Source organism: Eucyclogobius newberryi, unplaced genomic scaffold (genome assembly GCF_026437365.1).
Source record: "Eucyclogobius newberryi isolate DKJ021-1_F unplaced genomic scaffold, fEucNew1.0.hap1 SCAF_6, whole genome shotgun sequence".
NCBI classification, from domain to species: Eukaryota; Metazoa; Chordata; class Actinopteri; order Gobiiformes; family Gobiidae; genus Eucyclogobius; species Eucyclogobius newberryi.
This window is the reverse complement of record NW_027316278.1, coordinates 20,739,657-20,763,395: the sequence shown is the minus strand read 5'-3', so window position 1 is coordinate 20,763,395 and position 23,739 is coordinate 20,739,657. Positions and strand designations below refer to the sequence as shown.

The 23,739-nt window shown below is 41.3% G+C and overlaps 1 protein-coding gene across 12 annotated transcripts in view; it reads right to left on the bottom strand.

The window, feature by feature from the left end:
- Positions 1 to 11,423: 11,423 nt before the first annotated feature.
- slc4a4a (solute carrier family 4 member 4a) overlaps positions 11,424 to 23,739 on the bottom strand; it is a 41,392-nt gene continuing 29,076 nt past the window's right edge. For 7 of the 12 annotated variants that reach the window (XM_072433530.1, XM_072433534.1, XM_072433525.1 and 4 more), the window contains 8 exons: positions 23,552 to 23,713; positions 22,576 to 22,754; positions 22,331 to 22,403; positions 14,500 to 14,568; positions 14,247 to 14,420; positions 13,905 to 14,057; positions 13,321 to 13,400; positions 11,424 to 12,240 (listed from right to left, as the gene is read on the bottom strand). In XM_072433530.1, coding sequence (XP_072289631.1) covers positions 12,120 to 12,240; positions 13,321 to 13,400; positions 13,905 to 14,057; positions 14,247 to 14,420; positions 14,500 to 14,568; positions 22,331 to 22,403; positions 22,576 to 22,754; positions 23,552 to 23,713 — 1,011 coding nt within the window. In that variant the 3' untranslated portion in view covers positions 11,424 to 12,119. Of the gene's footprint in view, positions 12,241 to 13,320; positions 13,401 to 13,698; positions 13,793 to 13,904; positions 14,058 to 14,246; positions 14,421 to 14,499; positions 14,569 to 22,330; positions 22,404 to 22,575; positions 22,755 to 23,551; positions 23,714 to 23,739 lie in introns of all 12 variants that reach the window. The other 5 variants (XM_072433535.1, XM_072433536.1, XM_072433527.1 and 2 more) reach the window with 2 other exon arrangements.

The following is a 23,739-nucleotide window of genomic DNA, read 5'->3' as shown; positions in this document are numbered from 1 at the left end:
CATCTCTGCAGGAGCAGAGACAATTTGAACATTGGAAAGAACTTTTTCCATCAAATGACTTGGATTAAAAGAACTCAGAGAGTAATTTTCCCTCCAAAGACAAAAGTTAAAACGCTAAAAAGACTATGCGGTTTTAGTAAACAATCATCAGATTGTACTGTACATAATGTTATAATGTTATTTAACTGTTTTATTACTTGTCTTGTGGATCATTTTACCTTTGTAACTATGTGGCCAAACATTAATTCTGAACAATGGCTGCATTTACTCCAGATCTCTTCCCTTATCAAGCTTTGACTCAGCGTGCGTGCTGATTGGGTGAACCATGACGCCAAAGTACAACTCCGCAGGGGTAAGTCAAAGAGACAAAGAAGACATCAGTAGTTTTCCATCTGAACTCCATTGGAAGTTCAATCTGAGGAGGTCCATGAGATCGGATCTCGGGAGATGAGGGCCTCTGGCCTAGCGATGCTAAGCTAAGCTACGGAATAAAGACATTCCAGAAACACGCCTGTGGAAGCTAACTTTTCTCTCCCATAAATAAGAATTCTGTGCCCGTTTTTAAACGTGATTGAGACTGCATCATGCAAACTCAAGCAAAGGACCTTTTTGCAACTTTTCAAGTCCCGGGCAGTCTTTTCAGACCAGCCTCACAAGTGAATCAGTGCAACAGCTTTTTTATCTGAGGAACTCCTCAGAGCCAAGGAGAACGCAGATCACAGGGGTTCTTTGGCAGGACTGATCTGCAGTGTGACCCCTGAGTGAACCCTGGAGGCGACACAGACACACAGGCCCATCTCCTCACAGCTCCTGGTTCCGTTCATATAAAGCACTTCACAGGCTGGTTGATAATATAATCTTAGAATTAACTCTAACACACAATTAGATAGATCTAGAACAATCATGTCTAGTGTTTCCGTCTGTTATCGACTCATTTGCATATTCCAAATTCATATATCTGTTTAATTATTTGGTCAATAATCTTCATAAACCACGTTTGGTAAAGTGTTAATTTATTTCCAGAAAAGGGGTCAATGTCACGGTTACGTTCTCACAAACCTTCAGATTAACGAGCATAATTATTTTTTAATACATTTAAAAAAAAAAAATTATAGTAACATATTTAATTAACAATTAATTTTGATATTTGATTATAGAGTTATCTAATCTATGGCTGGTGTCCCAACTTACTCTTAAAATATGATATTCTTTAATCAATATCAACCTTGAATGTCCCCCTCTTTCACAAGTGGGAGGACATTAATAACCTTACAGTACTTGTACTAGTGAGAATACCCGACAATATTAATAATGTAAAATCATATACCATACTAATGATCTAAAAAAATTCTAATTCTGAATTATTCATAAAGCTACTGCAAGACCTGATTGTCTCCATTGGAATGTTGTTGTTTTTTTGCATTATTATTATTTATTTATTTTTTGCTTGAACACCAACAGACAAAGTTAAAGGTCAGGAAAGGCAACCCTGCTAACAGTAAGAATTCATGTTTTCAAGGGATTTTCTGTTAATAAAACACCTGCAATTGAAATACTCGTATTTTCCGGACTATTAGTCGCACCTTTTTTCATAGTTTTGGCCGGGGTGCGACTTATACTTATATTTATACATATATAATTATAATATATACTCCGGAGCGACTGATATGTGATATTATTTGTTATTTTCACACTTGCAACTGCATTTCATACTCCAATGTGACTTATATATGTTTTTTTTCGTCTCTATTATGCATTTTTTGGCCGGTGCGACTTATACTCCGGATTCCAAATTTTGCTAAAAATCACTGACTGAAGACTTTCTCAATTGACAACACTGAAAGGACCTGATCAACCAAAGAAGTGAAATACTGAGCCGAGGAAATGTTTTGTTTAAGTGCATTTTGTAAACAAAGCTAATGTGTCAATTTGGCAAGTGCTGTGTGAACCACGTCAAAATCATGAGTTCAAAGGACTGAATAAACATAACATTACCAGTGCCAGCAGAGGATGTACTTCCTGTGGCAGCTGAGGAAAGCCAATCTGACAGTGCAGATGATGGTGCAGTTCTACACGGCCATCATCGAGTCCATCCTCACCTCCTCCATCACCGTGTGATACGCTGGAGCCACAGCCAGGGACAAACAGAGACTGCAGCGCATTGTGCCTCTGCTCAGAAGGCGATCGGCTGCAGACTTCCATCTCTGCAGGACCTGTACGTCTCCAGGGCTCTGGGACGAGCAGGTCAGATTACAGCTGACCCTTCTCTCCCAGCACATGGACTATTTGAACCACTCCCCTCAGGCAGGAGGCCACTCCCCTCAGGCAGGAGGCCACTCCCCTCAGGCAGGAGGCCACTCCCCTCAGGCAGGAGGCCACTCCCCTCAGGCAGGAGGCCACTCCCCTCAGGCAGGAGGCTAAGGTCCATCCGGACCAGAACCTCCCGTCATGAGAACAGTTTCTTTCCCTCTGCCGTTAGACTCATGAACACTGCCTAAGCACCTTGTACTCATTGCACTGTTCACTTCTATTGCACTACTTGACTTTATATTTAATACTTTACTTAGAATGTACATATCATGCCGTTTTTGTATAAAGTGTTCAATGTTTGTTGTCTGTGTTACCACCAGGACAAGTTCCTATGTTCGTGACTTTTTGTTCATCGACAAATGGCAATAAACCCCTTTTTGATTCTGATTCTGATTTTATAAATGCTATAAAATGATGAGTGGTGGAACGGTGCCATGGCAGGTGACCCATGATGGCTTCTGGCTTGAATAACAGGATGCTTGTGAATGAAATGTAACGTGATGGGGTTGAATGGAGGTCAGCTCAGACAAAGGCTAATAAGATTGGCAAGCACTGAGATGGACCAGTTAGGTTCAGGCAGATGCACTCTGACATAAACCAACTCAAGGCTGTTACGGGCTCACGGCAACAGCCTCATTAACATTACAAATTCTGTTTCTATGTGTAACTGTTTACCACGTGTAACTGTTTACCACAAGTGCAAAAAGGAACAAGGTAACAGTGTTTTGCATAAGGCTTGCTGAAAACAAAACATGATTCATGCCAAACAAATGATTTTGTCCTGACAAGTTTTTTCTGCTGTATATATTATTATTGCAGACAAAGGGAATTGTGTTTTATGCGAGTGACTGTTTGATATAAATTAATTCTGCTATTGTTCTGCTATTGTTCTGCTTCCACCAATCAGATGCTGACGTTAAGCCTTTTCCTGACTGTGTTCTGCGAGAGACTGTCCAGAGTGATATTGTGTAGAACTCAGTTCAGAGTGATACACACACAGCGTAATTACACCCATTGGACCCTCGTGTGACATGGCTGGTAGATTGTCCAACCAGAAACTATTAAAATCGATTCTTACGCACGTGCTGCGCATACGCGTTGCTACTGCTTTGATGTATATTAAGGATTTAAATTGATCGTGTAGAGACAAGGCTTGTATAGTTAAATAAGACTGGAGAGGAATGTAGGGATTTGAACATTGCCCAGCTGCAGTTAAGGTAATTGGGCAAAACCATTAGGTAGAAAACACCTTTTGAAATGGAAATCGCCTGTCAAAATAAAAGAGGCAGGATATATCTTTATTAAGACCTGTTCCTTTGCTGCTTGTTCAGTCAGATATATTCTCACCTCTGATCCTGGCTGTGGGATCATGGGTGCCATCTGCATCAGGTGCCCATAAGCATATGTGCACCTAATAAGAGGGGGAAACACTCATCAGTATAAAAAAAAGAGGTCGCATAAATTTGAGAATGGTTGTGCAAGATAAGCTTTGTATGTAATGGAATGAATTGGGTTATATGGGTTCTAAGGGTTGAATGCATTTTGTGCATTATTTTAATATATGTTTACATCTTCACTAGTGTTCTAAAGTAACACGTTTCAAAAGTTGTAAACTTGGCTAAGTTTCAAGTTTAAGGAGCCTATAAGCAGTTTGACTGTTATGTTGTTTTCTCATTGAAAACGTACCTGGAATTGAGTTGTGCTTCATTCATGTATGTGTCAGTATTCTGGCATGTTTGTTGTCTCCCTCTCCAGAGCTCAAAAGGCCCGCCTCTGACTGCAAACTTGTTCTAACTATTTCAGTGCTCAAATAGCAGTGTTTTCCCTCCACACGTTTGTGTTTCAATAGCAGATTCAGGTCTATTGCCATATTTTGGTAACTATGTGTCATTGATTGACTTCAGCCCTACAAGATTCCACAGTCCTCCCTTCTTACATTCAGAATCAATTCAGCTCACCAGTTTGTGGCTCCTCCTGGATAAAAAAAAAAACATTTTACTTCAGGAAATAATGTTCTAGAAACTATAGACTGTGGACACATGCAATATTATATACCAGGTTTGTTTTCTATTTTCACCTCTATTAAGGTAACAAAGTATTTTCCCACCAGAAATATATAAAAGTGGATATTATGGGACCTCAAAATCTAAATGAATGTGTCGTCATAGTTTTTAAGTGTTGGGATTGAACCGTAAACCTTCAATTTGGTGGATACTACTTAAACACTGAGCAATAGGTCTTTTTTCCAGGTTTGAACTCCTCGGTCATCAAACTGTGAACAGTCAAATATTTCTTTATTTTAAGATAAAGAAAAACAGTAATTGACTTGAAACCTCTGCTTCACAGAGACTGGGTGCACAGCCACCAGACAAAGCCTTGATCTTGTTTCAGGCAATAAATATAATCAAGTTTTTCATCTTTAGAATAAATAAATTCGGTGTTATTTTGTCTCACGTTATAAAAGGTAATTACATAAAATGTTGCAATGAGAAAATACACACCCACTCATTCCTCTGTTTGTGAATGTCCCAGGAAAAGTGGGCGAATAAAAGGCAACAAAAGCTTACATCTCCAGTATGTAATGTAAAAACAGCATGTTCAGCCTGTAAACTGTATTTACCATATGCTGTCATCACACAACACATCAAGGTCATCACACCTATCAGGGTCACGCATTGGTATAATCTCTAGTTTAGTAAAAATCCAAAGGAATTAGCAGCTTTCATATTCCTACATTTTATTTTTTTTTTTCAAATCCTGCCTTGACGGTGTGTCTTCCTTCAAGTGCATACATTTGTTTTAGGATTGTAAGTGTTTAGTTTGAATCCCTTCATTTTGACAGCCCAGGACCCGAGAAAACTTAAGAAACACATTTTATTGATCTTCAAACTTATTCCAACCACTTCGATAACATTCTAAAAGTCTGCTGGACAGTTGAGTGAAGAGTACTGCAAGAGTCATATTGAGGTCTTTTACATGTTTGCACCACCAGCCACTGTGGGGCACTGTAGCTTGTGGGCAGGTGTGCCTCTTTAAGGCCTAGATATGGTGGCCTCAGGGCTAGAGTGGAGGCATACAGTGGTTGTTGTGCGGTCAGTATTAGATCAGCCCCGCGCTGCCTCACGGAAGTCAGAATTGGCTCCAATATGGCGGCCCTTGTGACGGCCCAAAAAGACAATAATTACATGGCGGCCCTCGATACGCTTCAGACACTGGGTCAGGGTCAGGGTTAAGGTTAAGGTTAGGGTTAGGGTTAAGGTTAAGGTTAAGGTTAAAGTTAGGGTTAGGGTTAGGGTTAAGGTTAAGGTTAAGGTTAGGGTTAGGGTTAGGGTTAGGGTTAGGGTTAAGGTTAAGGTTAGGGTTAGGGTTAAGGTTAAGGTTAGGGTTAGGGTTAAGGTTAAAGTTAGGGTTAGGGTTAGGGTTAAGGTTAAGGTTAAGGTTAGGGTTAGGGTTAAGGTTAAGGTTAGGGTTAGGGTTAGGGTTAGGGTTAAGGTTAAGGTTAGGGTTAGGGTTAAGGTTAAAGTTAGGGTTAGGGTTAGGGTTAAGGTTAAGGTTAAGGTTAAGGTTAGGGTTAGGGTTAAGGTTAAGGTTAGGGTTAGGGTTAGGGTTAAAGTTAAGGTTAGGGTTAGGGTTAAGGGTTAGGGACAAGAGAGCGGATTTGGACCCAAGAGAGAAAATTATTGTCTGAGCTGTATCAGCGGGACTGGTCTCGGTCGCCGCCATGTTGGGGCCAGTAATTTCCGTTTCGGTCGCCGCCATATTGGAATTCTGACTTTCGTGAGGCAGCGGGGGTTTGATCTAGACCTAACCGTTGTTGTGCAGATGTTGGAAATGGCAACAGGTGCTAATAAAAGGATTCTTCACCAAACAGGTTAGGAGTGAGCTCTTAATCTATATGTCCTAACACCTTTAACTCTGTCAGTTGAGTAGCTGGTGGCACAGGGCTGCTTGAAGTGCACAGCCAAACTCACAAGAGAAAACACATGCACTGTAAACTAAACACTACTTGTTCAAGCAGACTTTGATGTGTGACCGTTGATCTCTGATGTCACATTACTGTTGATTTTCCTCCCATCACCAGAATAGTGTTGTTTTTATGTGGCCCTATTACTATGTAAGTACAAGTCCTTGAAATTATGCAAAATATTTATTTTGAAAATATAAGTGCATGGATGTAACATCTGATATTGATATTTTAAGATGTCACAATAATAATAATGTTTTGAAAGAAAAAGCCTTAAGTTAGAATATGAACTCTTAGATATCTCATGACTATTAACTTGACTACAGAGCTTGTCCTCAAATAATGAACAGAATAACAACAACAGACTCTATTGAGAAAGAGTATCCTTTCTTCATCAAATTTTACGGATTTGGAAGTTAAAAAGAGTACTGTTTTGTGACGCAACTCACTTTGATGATATATTGCTTTGGTTGATCATACATAATTTGTTCTTGAACTTAGGTTCAAATATATGAATGAACAAAGTCTTACTGGATGCTTTGAGGGGGTGTGTATAATCAAATGTAAAGAACATAATTTCCTGTCTCATAGTCATGATGATCATATGATAGGATATATTGGTACACCCTTTTCCGGCACATATGAAACGCTCATAGAAACAGAAAGAGAACACAATGTGAATGTGGCAGATCACCTCTTTCAGCCAAATGAATAGGTCTATAATTTATGAGAGATTATATTGTTCAAAGCCTCCTTGCAGGTACAAAAGGAACTGAAGAGAAACTACACTTTAAGCTGCCGTAAAAATAGGGCACATCACATGAGAATTTAACTGACAGGGAAAATGCAGCATGTACAGGGTTTAAATATGAAGAGGTCAGAATCAGAAAAAAAGGTTTATTGTCATTGTCAGTGAACAAAACGATGAAACGATGAGTAATAATAGCAGAATATAAACTATGATAAAATAGACATGCATAAAAATAAGCGTTACTATTTTTACTTGATTTTGTGTTGTAAATACACTTTCTTGGATAAGGGGATAAAACTCAACTCAAACAATCCTTTCCTTTAAACCTATTTTTCTATGAGGACTCAGACCTGGACAATATTCTTGTTAGTAACCAGCGTTCAGAACTGTCCATCTACATAAACACTGGTGCATATCAGTATGAATGATAGCTCTTTTCTTATCTCATGCTATAGAAACATAATGTATTGTGATGTTGCGCACATCGGTTCTGTCATTGCATCAGCACAGAAAGCTCGAGCTAGTGCTTTGTGCAAAGGAAATCGGAATAATCCATGATGATAAATTACCATTGTTTATATAGTAATTTTTACTGCCTAACTATTAAAATAGACTGATTTGTTTCCGTGATGTATGGACGAATCAAGTCTATGTAACGGATGAATTGCTGTATGTCTCGAGTCCCAGTTAATTTGAAATCAGTTTGTCCTCATTTGGTTTTAAGAGAGTTCCATTTTCTTATGGTAGCAATTGTAGGTCCTCAGGTTTGAGTGTATGTATGTATGTGTATTATTTATTTTTAAGACCACTTAACAACCAGCAACATATATTTACATATTCAAGCCAAATTCAAGCAGCTAACCCAGCGGAAATACGGTAAGTTCCACAGGCCACTGCCCCTCGACAATGCCACATTGGGTTCACACACCAGATGATGCCTGTGTGTTTTTCCAAGAATGATCTCCATCCTCCAGAGGCGACACTTGTGCTAAACAGTGACAGACTGCATGGACTTGCTCTGCTGGAAAGAGGTCACTATATTACAGCTGAGGGCAAAACTTGAAACTAGTTTAAGGTGTAAAAGATGCAATAAACCAATGTAGTGATTTTCAAGTGCATTAGTAGTGCAAAAGTGCAAAAGCAGAGTATAAAAGTGCAATGCTCTGGGGACACATCTTCAGATTTTCAGCTTGGATTGGTCAGGTTTAGCTGGAAGATTTTATCTATTGTGTATGACCTTTTTGCTGTGAAATGTGTGTGCTTGTCACTCAGCCATCGTGCCGCCAATGTAAGATGGTGTGTCATGGATATGAATACACAGAATGCTCATCCCCCCTAGCCCCATGCTATAGTAGCAAGAACCTGTGTACTATGATCAAAATCCACTTTTTATTGCATAGTAGATTATTAGGATGTTATCTATGAAAAGTCAGTCTAGGCTACAAATTGAATCTGGTGTTCACTGTTGTGGACATGTTCTTTCAGCTGCTTTAGCATGGCATGCGCAGATACAAATTGAACGATACATAAGGCAGGAACAAATACAATGAATGAGAAGGAGGATGCATGGCTGTTGTTTCCTTTTCGACTCGAAATAACGGAACTCCTTTTAGCAGTTGGGTTAGAGCTATTTTTTCAAAACCTTCTCTAAATATATGTGGATCCAGATGGGCTCCTATCCAGTGACAGCCAAACCTGTGAGAGAACACGATTGCAACAACTGTATCAGAGCTGCACAAGCAAACACCAAGTGCCTGAATCATCAGAACCAACTGACTTACAGTCTGTCACATTATGCTGGGGATTAAGTGCTGCCACACTCACAGTCTCTGGGCCAAATCAGTACTACACAAATGATTGTGTCACAAATTATTCTCAAAGTAGTAAATAAAGGATTACATACAGTAGAAAGCACCTGAGTCTACTGAAGTGTGAAGCATGGGAGAGTAGGAATTGTGTATTTGTTCTTTAAAGTATCTTAATTCTCTATTATACTTCTCTTCAGGTCTGGTTAGAACTTGGATGTGGGACTGCAGGGAAAGCCAGGTGCCACAGTGGACCAGCTGTGACTCAAGAGGAACCTGTCATTGTTCGGCAAGGCACTTCACATGGTGGTTGGAGGGGCATGTTGATGGCATGTTGTCCTCCAGTGGCTTTTGGTCCCACATAAGGATTAACCTAGTCTCTCTCTCTCTCTCTCTCTCTCTCTCTCTCTCTCTCTCTCTCTCTCTCTCTCTCTCTCTCTCTCTCTCTCTCTCTCTCTCTCTCTCTCTCTCTATCTATCTGTATATATATATACATATATATATATATATATATATATATATATATATATATATATATATATGTATAATGCTTTCTTATCTCCCACGAGGCCTATAAGTACACTAAGTACAATTAATTTAGCTTGTAATTTTTTCATGTTAATTAAAGCTTATGGTCATAAAAAAAAAGTTGTCGTTTTTAAATTAAGACCTTTTTACTTCCATCTGAAAGTAATTTTCTGTCAGATTAAAAATTATTTCAGGCTTACTACCTTGAAACTTTTTTTAATGGATGATTACAGGACGAATGAGCGATTACGCCAAACTAAAGCTTATGGTGTAGTTCGTAGTGGCCTGTCACAAAAGGGGTGCTTCAAAAATGATTTCCCATCTTCTTTCAGTCAGCATTATGCCTTGGTGAACTTCAAAGGCTGTTCCTTTCATTACAGAGTGCTAAAGCAGAGACATGTTTACCTGGTGGCACAGTTCAGAAATGAGCTAAATTATGATGATACCTTACATTTCTTTGAATCGTACTTTCAAGCATGGTAAGAACCAGAAAAGCTTGCTATTGTTCTTTCTTTCAACACCTGGTGGTGGTAAGCAACAACCTACCTCTGAAACTACAGTAGGCAATCTGTGATTGGTGATTTTGTTATATTTCACTCAATCAAATCAATCAAAGAAAGCACATGTCATGCTGGCCATACCAACTTGTCGAGCACAATTCATACTAAGACAATTCAGTCAAAACAGGAAGGAAACTGCATTAAAAGCACAAACCAGATAAAGACATGAAAGAGAAGCGTACAAATAAAATCCTTTCAGTCACAGTGCACAGCTAAATAAAATTGCTTTTTAGCTCACATCTTCAGGAAGACTACAGTATTCCAAATTTTTGCTTCATAAAACTGAAGTTTAGTCCTGACTCTGGCACCAGCAGGAGGCTGGTCCATGTTAAGTCCTGACTCTGGGCACCAGCAGGAGGCCGGTCCATGTTTAGTCCTGACTCTGGCACCAGCAGGAGGCCGGTCCATGTTTAGTCCTGACTCTGGCACCAAGTCTATTCTCTGAGCCACAGGAGCCAGTGCAGAGACCTGAGAACAGGACTAATGTGATCATACTTCCTGGTTCTAGTCAGGACCCGAGCAGCAGCGTTCTGGATGTACTGCAGCTGTTTTACAGCTGGTTTGGAGAGGCCAGTGAGCAGGCCGTTACAGTAGTCTAATCTACTGGAGACAAACGCATGGATAAGTCTCTCTAAGTCAGGTCAAGAGAAACCATGCAAACTATGGAATTGTCCATGTGCTCAAGTAATAACATAAAGACATTCGTAAATAGCTATGAATGGCTAAAATTACCTTGATATTTCACTTTTCTATGTCTGTAAATGGGGAAAAGTACTATGTGCCTTCCCAGTTTGATCAGACATTATTCAGACTTATATAAAAAAAAAAAACGTATGAAAGGATTAATGCACTTCTTATTTGCTGAATTTTTTTATTTATAAAATTAGATTTTGATTTATAAACTTAAATGTGATTTTGCATCTTGACATGTATGTCACAGCAAATTTATTTAGACCATATTTTTTGGATGGTTCAAAATAGCAAATATGTTGGTCAGGCTGTTGAATGGATGCCTGTTCCAGCTGACATGCTCCATTACTGTACAGTTAACAGACAATTTTCTGGGTGACAGACTGAGAAGATTAACTCATTAGTTGAGGTAATAAGATGGGACAGCGGTGCATCCTTTGAGCTGCCCACAACTAATGACCTGACATACAACGGTGTTTGCAACATTAGCCACAGGATTCTGCCATTCTATTAGTATTAGTTAAAATATTTTTAATGAAGCATCATACCATCTAGTGATGAGTGTGCATGCTGCCACTTTTAGGATCTTAAATAATTGTCTGCTCTGACTAACGTTTCTAATCACACACAACAGGAGAGTGGCTAAAAAAAATGTTAAAAATCCGTTTGTAGTATTGTTATTTTGACAGTAGAGGGCAGTGTCTAGTAAGAAAAATCATGAACAGAAATGAGCAGAATTTCACCAGTTCGGTAGTTAATAAAAAAAAAAAACTAGATAGCTTTTATGATAAATTACACACATTAATTTAAAAATATAGAGAATGTTTTGATTTAATTTAAAACAGTAACAAAAGCCTTTAGGAGGACATGTGACAGAATAATTTTCAATTTGAAAGTGAAACAATGAAAACCGCATCAAAAATAGAACATAAGCCTGAAGCCTGTCTGCACATACAGCATATGCAGTGTTAATAAACTGTTAATTTACTCAAAATATCTACACTTTCTTCAGAACTACTGCAGAGAAATCTCATACATATGTTCAACTCTACAAGACAGACAGTATCAAAGCCAACGTTGTATTAAAACTCAACATGACACAATTGTTTATAGTGATAATTCCTTCTAAAACAAGAGGTAGAGCTATAAAAACAGCATTTCCCTACTACAGGAAAATTAGATTAGCATAACTGAACTCAATGTTCATTTTTTTCAATATTTTGCCACAAGTACAGGGAGAAATGTGCATGTAAATGCAGAGGGTGTGGCATTTCCTATTGATTGGCAACATGTTGCAGGACTTTGCATAGAGGAACAATAATTATTCAGCGTGAGAGGCAGGAGGCAGAGCAGTGCCAAGACAGTAGTGAGTAACTGCATTAATAGAAAAAAATATATTTGTTTTATAGTTAGAGCACTCCTCATTTTTCTTGATATTCATTGGTCTGACTAATAGTAAAGTCAGAATGAGATATTTGCTGTGGCACAGATGAACCAGTATTGACATGTCTCTATAGGGACGTTTCAGACCCTCGGCCCTTCCAGTAGAACGTGTTGTCTTCATCGTAGTCATCATCTGGATCCATGTCTATTCTAATCTGAGGCACAGACTTCAGAGGACTCATGTCGGGGCTGAAACACATACAGAAAAACTACATGAGGCTTTTGTGACATAATGTTCTAATATTGTTTCTAAAGGAGATTTGTAACAATGAATGAGCCACAACTGAAATGTGTGCATGTAAAATTGACATCAAACTTGGATCAGTGTATGGCCTGGGTTATTTGAGCACAAAGCAATTGGCCACAGTCTTAGTGAGGGAGGATTAGTGTTGTAGAGTAGAGGAGGAACCATGTCATCAGTATCAGAGCATGTGTCAAACTCATTCAGTCTCCACTCTGAGAAACATGTGCTAAAACATATCAAATACTCATTAACCATTTGATAATATAATTTCACCATGATATTTTGCATCAGAAATTCCACTATGTAACTTAAAGAGGTTTATGTTTAGGCATTTGTTCCTGCTTAGGTAGATACAAATGTGAATATTTTTGATAAAAAGCCAAGTTCATTTAAGGAGTAAATGTTAAGCACATTGTTTGTTGACATCACAAATGTCCTGTGATTCCAGCTGCTCTTCGCACATTGTCCCAAAACCTAATCCGCCCCAAATGGTGCTTTCGTCCACACTGTTCACACAAGTGTAGGGCAGATGGGGGGTGCAGGCACAACATGTGACCTCAACACATGACCTGTGGATTCTGGTCCTCCTCTGAGGTCCAGGGCATAATATACAAATGTAATATCTGCTCCAGCTGTATAATCATTGATCTAATGTTTATAGAATAATATTTTACAGGTTGTGTTTTATATGGTTGTGCAGAATTATAGTTCTATACAAACCTGATCTGATTTATTAAAATCAAGTGGGTAACGGAAATTGTCAGGGCAAAAATATTTTAGCATGAAGTGATGAGTGATCCTTGATTCTTCACTTTTGTTATATACAAGAGGATAATAGGACCAAGTCATATGTTATTGTTGCTACCAAAGAAGCACCAGTGACACTTCAGTTTGTTCATAATCCATCATTGTCTATGAAATAAAGGTTTGCCATGTTTGCTTTATAAGATTAAAGGCAGCGTTACAATATGTGATAATATATAATTGAATAAGCTACGAATAAGCGTGTGAATGACCTCACTGACCTGGACGTGTAGTCGGCCTGGTAGTAGTGCCTGCGCTCAGCATGATGTTTGGTGTTCAAGGAATGCAGAGGACTTATCTCCTGTTAATAAACACTTCCATTAGTTGGGATAGCACTGACTCAGTAAATATAAAAGCACTGAGGCACTGATTAATGTTTTCCAAGGAACATGCACACAAACAAATTGAGAGAAGAAAAGATTTTGTTTTGGAGTTTTAGAGTTTGTTTTGGAAAACCAATAGGCCATGCTAACATTGAGAGAACAAAAGATGATAGGTGAGTGGGAAGCAGCGAGTGGAGATCAGGAAGCAAGAGAAATGTAGAGTTGAGAAGAAAAAGTGAGTAAACGGCGGCTTCTCCAGAGTTCATCTCTACTCACTGTCAGAGGCCTTATCACCTAAAAAGGGCTCTTGCTCCATCATGTCCATAGGGATTTTAATGCTGGGAACTTTCTCATTGTAAGGGTAATCAGACTGTCACAGAGAAAACAACATACAATGCTTGATATTCAAATGCAAGGACCAAGCGACCACCAGCTCAAAACATGCTTTGTGTCACATCATATGTGTAGTTGTAAAAACTTACATCTTCAGCATCACTGTCAATACTGGCTTGTTTTTTTGTCTCATCCTCCTTCTTCTTCTTGTCCTTCTCAGGGATGACATCGTCCAGGAAACTGAGATCATGCTGAGAAAACATATAATCCATGCCCTTTCTCACAGCCACCAAGGCCAGAATCTAAATTAACAAAAGAATTATCATTAGTATTTTTTGAGCTAAATATGTCCCCATTTTTGGAAGAAGTATACTACTATATAATGGTCAAAATACAAGGCTATGAAATCATTATGCAATATATTTTTTGGGGAATTTTACTTCAGACTCATGGTTAAAATATGTAACAAATGTGCTGTAATTGAGGCTTACCATTACAGGGAACACAATGGCGGCCACAGTGGACTTGAGGATCCAAAGCAGGGCCAGACACAGCACCTGGATGAAGGTGAAGAGGTGCACTTTGCGGAGGGGCACGTGGCGCAGGTAGATCAAGTCTGGCTGATGCTTCGCTGGCATCAGAAGCAATTTCAGCCGGTCCATGAACTGTTTACAGTTACAACATCAGATATAGTGTACGATCATCAATATGAATGAATTAAATTTGTGGGGAATTTTTTTTTACCTGAACTCCATTTAGTGAGGCAACTCCCATATACAGGAATACTCCATACAATACAGGCATGGGGATGAACTAGACAAAAGGGAAAAGGACATTAGCTTGGTACAACTACAGTGATAGAAATTACACAGAATCTCAATTATAGTTTAAATGTGCTCCTTTGAATATGCATGCCCCTATATTGACATTTAGTGGAGTGATGCAGTCAACAATAATTTATTCTATCAAATACTCAAAAGCAAAGGATATCTATAATATGAATACAATGTTTAAATTAATGAAGGATGGTTTCCAGCTCCGTGGAAAATGGCTGTGATCACATTTTTTTTTTAAATCATGTGAATGTAACTGTTTTTCCAAAAGCCTTACAGTGGGTGGAATCACATTTAAAAGACAGAAAACAATGCGTCTATAATAAATTCTCTGAAGTGGTGTCTAGTCATTAGTCTATTTGGCAGGCTGCCATCCAATAGGAGAATGATTAAGAATTTCATTAAAAACAGAGAAAATGTGATATTTGATTTGAAATGTCTTTCATGCAGGCTATTAATGTACAATCACAGCTTCTTCCAACACAAACAATCCTTTCCTTCATTTTATACCGCTTGACGCCTAACGGGGTGAACGCGGGGTTCACCCTGGACAAGGGCAAACTCGTCGCAAGTCCAACACATAGACATAGACCCACAGACAACCATTTTCACTCTCACATTCATTCGGGCCAATTTGGTACAACTACAGTAATAGAAATTCGGGCCAATTTAGAGTTGCCAATTTTTGCCTAACACATGCATGTCTTTGGACGGTGGGAGGAGCCGGAGAACCCGGAGAGAACCCACGATAACACGGGGAGAACATGCAGACTCCACCCAGAGAGATCATGTGATGTTGGTCAAACCCACGATTTCCTTCTGGGGAGGCGAGAGTGCTAACCGCTCGGCCACCGTACACCCCAAACAAACTCATTTGGAACTATAAAATATTAACATAAAAAGAAAACTCTTTTCTGTAAAAACTGGGTCAATAATAACATATTATACATTTTACAATGAAATAGTAGAGTACTACTACTGTTTACTCTAGTAGTACTCTACTATTCGAGTAAACAGAGTACTACTTCCTGGAGTCCCTGGGAGGGGTACTGGACAGTGCACCGACCGGGACTTCAATGTGGGTAACGACAGTGACACCTGGAGAGGGGTGAACCTGAGCGGTGTTCAGTTATTGGACTTCCTGTGCTGGTCACCGACTGTCCATAACAAACATGTTCAAGCACAAGGGTGTCCATCAGTGCACGTGGCACCAGGACACCCTAGGCCGGAGCTCAATGATCGACTTTGTTGTCCTGTCATCTGACCTCCGGCTGCGCTGGACCAGAATCAGAATCAGAATCAGAATAAGCTTTATTGCCATTTGTCAATGAACAGGATTCACGGACATAGGAACTTGTCCTGGTGGTTCGGTTCAACACAAACAAACATCGAACACTGTTTTTATGTTTTTAACTGAAACATGGCTTGACAAAAACACAGGAAATGTAGTTCTGATAGAATCTGCTCCACCCAACTTTAAGTTTGAATCTGAAACACGAGAAAACAAAAAAGGGGGTGGAGTCTGTGCTGTCTTTAGAGATGAAATAATTACCCGCAGGTTGTCTTTTGGGGTGTTTTCATCATTTGAGTATGTATCCTTTAAAATGGAGCTAAAACGGTCTCCATCCATTCTCTTCATTGTTTTATACAAGCCTCCCCAGCACTGACAAAGTTTTATTGATGATTTTACTGAGATGCTTTCAGTCATATGCACAGACTTTGATGGTTTGGTCATTACAGGTGATTTCAACGTGCATGTTGATAATGTTTGTGACAGAAACGCTAAAGAGCTTGATGCTGTCCTTGAAACCTTCAGTCTTACTCAGCATGTGAGAGGCCCCACCCACAGCAAAGGACACACTCTAGATATCATAATTACAAAGGGGTAAATATTTCAAATGTTAATGTGATCGATGTTGCTCTGTCTGATCATTTCTGTGTCTTCTTTGACCTGTCTGTTTCTCCCCAACCTCCGGTTGGTCCTGCAGTTGTTCAGAGGAGACACATAAGTGATGGCACAGGTGCACTGTTTATGGAAATGATAAACTTTGAAAATGTCTCATGTTCTAATGTAAATGATTTGTTGAACTCTGTTACATCTAGTGTTTTGAATGTTCTGGACACCATCGCCCCTATAAAGGCTAAAATGGTTAAAAATAAGCAGAAGGCGCCGTGGAGAAATGATGATTCGGTCAGGGCACAGAAAAGGGAGTGCCGCAGGGCCGAACGGAAATGGCGCAAGTCAAAGCTCCAGGTTCAAAAAGAGATTTACAAAGAAAAGCTGAACATGTACAACCTAATCTTATGTAGAACTAGGGAAAGATATTTTTCTGAAATAATTGGAAGCTGCAGTAACAACTCGCGTGTCCCGTTTGCCACAGTAAACAGATTAACAAACCCTCCAGCTCAGCTGCCGTTAGAACTCATTTCCACATCCAAGTGTAATGAGTTTGCATTATTCTTTAATGACAAAGTTCAGGGCATTAAAAATGCTATAAATCCCACAATGCAAAAAATTACCCTAAAACCACCAAGACACTTAGAGCTAACTCACTTTGCACCAGTAACTGACAAAACTGTCCATGAGATCATCACCAGTCTGAGTTCATCTACATGCTGCCTTGATGTGTTACCCACCAGATTTCTAAAGTCTGTGCTGAACAGTTTGTTAGCACCATTCACTCACATAGTTAACATGTCGCTTCAATCTGGAACATTCCCAATGTCTTTGAAAACTGCGGTCATAAAGCCTCTCCTAAAGAAGAGCAGTCTTGATGCCGCAGTACTGAGTCATTACCGGCCCATCTCTAATCTGCCATTTTTGGGCAAAGTCCTTGAAAAGGTTGTTTACCAACAGCTCACAGATTCCCTCTTAATAAACAACTCATTTGATGTTTTTCAGTCAGGTTTTAGACCTCATCACAGCACTGAGACTGCTCTTGTCAAGGTGACAAATGACATCCGCCTGAACACTGACACGGGCAAAGCCTCAGTCTTAATTCTGTTAGATCTGAGTGCTGCTTTTGACACTGTCGATCATGGGATCCTCTTACAGAGACTAGAGGACTGGGTGGGCATCACTGGCACTGCCCTAAACTGGTTAAGGTCCTATCTGGAAGACAGGAAGTACTTTGTTGAAATTGGTAGCTGTGTCTCAGACCACATGACCCTGACCTGTGGAGTGCCCCAAGGGTCAGTCCTGGGTCCCCTTCTGTTCAACCTCTACATGCTGCCGTTAGGTCAGTTGATACGCAGTGAAAATGTGTCCTATCACAATTATGCAGACGACACTCAGATCTATGTTTCACTATCGGCAGGTGACTATGGACCAGTAGATTCACTCTGTCACTGCATCCAACAGATCAGTTTGTGGATGCAAAACAACTTTCTCCAGCTGAACTCAGACAAGACTGAAATAATCGTTTTTGGCCCACAGAAACAAAGAGAAAGTGTTAGCGGTCACCTCCAGAGTCTCGCTCTAAAACCTACAAACCAAATTAGAAATCTGGGGGTAATAATGGACTCAGACTTGAACTTTAATAGCCACGTCAAATCAATAACATCAGCAGCTTTTTACCATCTAAAAAACATTGCCAAAATCAAAAATATAGTGTCAAAACCAGATTTAGAGAGACTTATCCACGCGTTTGTCTCCAGTAGATTAGACTACTGTAACGGCCTGCTCACTGGTCTCTCCAAACGAGTTGTAAAACAGCTGCAGTACATCCAGAACGCTGCTGCTCGGGTCCTGACCAGAACCAGGAAGTATGAGCACATTAGTCCTGTTCTCAGGTCTCTGCACTGGCTCCCTGTGGCTCAGAGAATAGACTTTAAAGCAGCTCTGCTTGTGTACAAGTCTCTCCATGGCCTAGCACCAAAGTACATCTTGGATATGTTAGTGCCATATGAACCATCTCGGACTCTGAGGACCTCAGGGACCGGCCTCCTGCTGGTGCCCAGAGTCAGGACAAAACATGGACCGGCCTCCTGCTGGTGCCCAGAGTCAGGACAAAACATGGGGAATCTGCGTTTCAGTTTTATGCAGCTAAAATCTGGAACAGTCTTCCTGAAGATGTGAGACAGGCTTCAGCTCTGACAATGTTCAGATCTAAGCTAAAAACAGTTTTGTTTAGCTGCGCATATGACTGAAAGGTTTTTTTCTTTGCACTCTTCTCTTTTGTTTGTGATTTTATTAGTTTAGAAAATCAGTTGGATTGATCATTTTTAATTTAGTTAATTTTATTGTATTTCTGTTTCTGTAATTTCTTTGTGATTTGAATGCATTTTTCCTGCTGTGAAGCACTTTGAATTGCCTTGTGTATGAAATGTGCTCTACAAATAAATTTGCCTTGCCTTGCCACTGAACAATGAATACAAAAACAATGGACAATAAATAACTACCGGGTATTAAAAATAGGTAAGTAAAGTTAAAAATAGACATGATATTTACATAAAATAAAGTATGTAGTGCAATAAAAGTGAACTGTGCTTAGGAAGTGTTTATGAGTACAACGGCAGAGGGAAAGAAATTGTTTTTATGTCGGAAGGTTCTGCCTGAGGGGAGTGGCCTCCTGCCTGAGGGGAGTGGCCACCTGCCTGAGGGGAGTGGCCTCCTGCCTGAGGGGAGTGGCCTCCTGCCTGAGGGGAGTGGTCTCCTGCTTAAGGGAAGTGGCTCAAATAGTCCATGACCAGGATGAGAAGGGTCGGCTGTGATCTGACCTGAACGTCCCAGAGCCCTGGAGAGAGATGGAAGTTTGCGGCTGATCACCTTCTGAGCAGAGGCACAATGCGCTGTAGTCTCTGTTTGTCCCTGGCTGTGGCTCCAGCGTACCACACGGTGATGGAGGAGGTGAGGATGGACTCAATGATGGCCGTGTAGAACTGCACCATCATCTCCGCTGGCAGCTTCGCTTTCTTCAGCTGCCGCAGGAAGTAAATTCTCTGCTGGGCCTTCCCGGTGAAGGAGTTGATGGTGAGCCCCCACTTGAGGTCCCGGGTGATGGTGATACCGTCTCCACAGTGGAGATGGGGGAGTCTGAGATGGTGAGGGGGGGCTGGGGGGCTTTGCCTTTCCTGAAGTCCACGATCATCTCCACTGTTTTCTGGGCGTTGAACTCCAGGTTGTTACTGCTGCACCAGGACACCAGCCTCCTTCCTCCTGTAGACAGACTCATCCCTGTTTGAGATGAGCCCGATGATGGTGGTGTCGTCCGCAAACTTGATTCGTTTTACGGAGGCGTGGCTGGAGGTGCAGCAGTTTGTGTACAGGGAGAAGAGCAGGGGAGAAAGTACACAGCCCTGTGGAGCTCCTGTGCTGATCTGTCAGGAAAACAGTGATCCACCTGCAGGTGGAGTCAGGTACATTGAGTTGGGAGAGCTTGTCCTGGAGCAGAGCAGGAGGATGGTGTTGAATGCCGAGCTGAAGTCCACAAACAGGATCCTGGCACAGGTTCCCGGGGAGTCCAGGTGCTGCAGGGTGAAGTGGAGTGCCAGGTTGATAGCGTCATCCACAGACCTGTTGGTTCTGTAGGCGAACTGCAGGGGGTCCAGCAGGGGTGAGGTGAGGGACGTGAGGTGGGGAGGACCAGGCGCTCAAATTACTTCATGACTACAGACGTCAGCGCCACAGGTCTGTAGTCATTAAGTCCAGTGATCCGGGGCTTCTTGGGGACAGGGACGATGATGGACAACTTGAAGCAGGCTGGGACATGGCATGACTCCAGGGAGGTGTTAAAAATGCCAGTGAAGACAGAGGCCAGCTCGCCTGCACAGTGTCTTAAGGTGGCCGGGGAGACACCGTCTGGTCCAGCAGCTTTTCGCGGGTGGGATTTGCGAAATTGTCTGCATACATCCTGTTCTTGAACTACGAGAGGGATGGGGGAGGTGGGGGGGACCGAGGTCGGGATAGCAGAGGTGGCCACAGTGGGAGAGGGTGTCAAATCTGCAGTAGAAAGTATTGAGTTGTTGGGCCAGTTTTCTGTCATCTACAGAAGGGGCGGCTCTGGGCTTGTAGTTTGTGAGAAGCCGGAGCCCTCTCCACACAGAGGCGGGGTTGTTGTACGAGAACTGCTGCTCCAGACACGTGTTGTACTGGGATCTAGCTCTCGACACCTCCCTGCTAAATCCGTACTTTGCCTCTTTGTAGCGCTCTCTGTCACCGGTCCTGTGCGCTGCCTCCTTCTGCTGCCTCAACTGCCTCAGTTTGGGTGTGAACCAGGGTTTGTCGTTGTTGAAGGTGACTTTGGTGTGTGTTGGTATAATGCTCTCCTCACAGAATGGAATGTATGACAGTGTCCGTGTATTCACCCAAACTGTCTGTGGCAGCTCTGAAAACCTCCCAGTGCGTGATGTCCATACATATATAGAGCTTTAGTCTGTACGTGGGGATCAGATGAACCATGACGTGGTCTGACGAGCCCAGCGCAGCTCGGGCCACAGCACGAAAGGCGTTATTGATTGTTGTGTAGCAGTGATCCAGCGTGTTCTCCTCTCTGGTCGGGACTTTAATAAGCTGTCTGTACTTTGGTAGTTCATGGCTAAGATTTCCCTGGTTAAAATTGCTCAGGATAATGCACAGGGAATCCGGAATAGGTCTGCTCTACTTTTCTAATCTGCTCCGTGAGGATGCGCTCCACCTCCTGCGTGCACGCGCTCGGCGGAAGGATGTAAACAGCAGCCAGAATGAAGGAGGAAAACTCACGTGGAGAGTAGAATGGTTTGAAGTTAATGAAAAGATATTCCAGATTGGGAGAGCAGTACCTGGAGATCACAGTGACTGTCTGAAGACCAGGCATTGTTGGTGTAGAAGCAAACACCGCCGCCGGGCCTCTTCCCGGTTAGTTCTTTCTGATGGTCAGCTCTGAATAGCTGGAATCCTTCCTGCTGAACGGCGCAGTCTGGGATGGTCTCGCTGAGCCACGTCTCCGTGAAGCATAACACGGGGGAAGAGGAGACGTCCCGGTTTCATCTCACCAGCAACGCCAGCTCGTCCAGTTTGTTGGGCAATGAGTTCACGTTGGAAAGGAATATCCCAGGTAATGGCGTACGTGCGCCTCTCTCCCTCACGAGCGCGCCGTCCTCTGCGTCATCTCACGGTTTTAGCCAAAAGAAGGGCTATTTCTATAGCAGATGCTAAGAAAACTAGAACTATGTCCGTAGGGGTTGTGGATAAGAGCTCTTCACAGGTGTAAGAGCACGCAGACACACAATTTACGAACAAAAACAGACGAAACAACATGTAGCACCAAGTCACCGCGGCTGCCATGGCCAGCGCCATCTTCCACCTGAGTGCACCTCTGATTCTGATTCTGATTTACTGGGCGCTCCCTTAGAGATAGGGTGATGAGCTCAGTCACATGGGAGGAGCTCGGAGTAGAGCCGCTGCTCCTCCATGTCAAGAGGAAAAACAAATGTTTTGGTGTGATTAGGAACTAGAAAAAGGGATTTACGTTGTTGCAAGTGGAATAATAACAATCTCAATATGAATGTAATTTATTTTTTGTATCTTTGTACTAGTATATGAAATGTTATATTGTATTGATTATTGTCGAAATCTTAATATGACTGCAATTAAAAGCATTGCAATGCAAAGCACAAGAAAAGCAAAATAATAAAAAAAAATCTATTTAAATAACTGTTTTCAAAAATACCCTAAATGTAACTACAAATATTACTTATTGCATTTTATCAACACAACACTGTACAAGGCGAGTAAAACTGTACCATGATTAGTGAAACCATACCTTCAGAATAGGAGACATAAAAACAGACAGTCCTGTCAGGATGAACACAAATACTCCAGTGACCCGCTGCTCTCTGTAAATGACAAATCACATATAAACCTTCATCACATAAAAGTAAAGGACCAACTGACACTCCTAAGATTTCTTATTACAAGGATAATAAATAAAATCAAAGTCGATGTGTGTGTGTGTGTGTGTGTATGTATTTATATATATATATACACACAACTGTTAAGGACTTTTACCTGACACCCAGGAACTTGGGCTGCTCTCCTGGAGCAGATGTCTCCGTCTCCATCTTCAGACTGTCAATGTGAGCGATGGAAATCACTGTGGCCGCCACATACCAGGGAAGCCCCATGAAGGAGCACAGCACCATGAGAACAGCAACCAAGAACAAGTCCAGATGGTACCCCGCCCCTTTCTGCCACAACAAACACACTAAATGTCAGAGGTCACGCAGGCTCACACGTGCATGCAGAAAACATGTTTATACACAAACAGCACACTTAGCAGTCCTTAAAACAGTAAATGGTAAATGCTTACATGCAACAACAAATATGAAAAAGTTTGTTCAACCACAGCTTATTTGTTTATCCATTCCAAAGTGTTATTACAAGTTACACAATGAAGGAATGATTTGCGCCTGTCCGTATTGAATATATCATACAATTGTATGTAATCATTTAGGGAATGTTCACAGCTACAAATTACAGCAATAACAGTTACTGGTTGAATAGTTGAGTTCTTGCTTCTCTCTTTCCATGCAGTCACATCCATGAAACATCTCTCACTCTCATGAGAAGAATGGCAAGCATATTTAACTGCAGTGTGACTATCCTGTAAGTGTGCTTTGGGTAATGTACAGACATCTCACCATTATGGACTGAAACAGTCTGTGTTTCTATCCGGAACAATCCAACTACTAAATGGTAAATGGTCACATTTATATATCGCTTTTCTACCTTAAAGGGACTCAAAGCGCTTTACATCAAGAAACCACACACCCATTTGCACACAGCAAGGACGTTTAATTGTCTTTCCCAAGGACACAATGGCAGAATTCACCTGAGGTCCCTGCAATAAATGGATTGGACCACTCTACCAAGGATGTTTATGTCGTGAGTGGGATTCGAACCGCCGACCTTATGAACAGAGGATGAGCACTCTACCAACTGAATTAGTGCCGCCCCTAGTGCTGCACAATGTTGTGTGACTGACCTTAAGCTTGTGCTCCTTCCTGTTGACAATGACTGCAGTTATTTGTTGGTCCATGAAGATTAGGATGGTGACGAGCAGTGCAGGCAGAGCAGAGGCCAGATAAACCCACCATGGATTTCCTCCAAACATGGGCACAAACCAGCCTCGAGTTGGATTGGTTGGCTGAAACACCACATTCACTTGAAGTT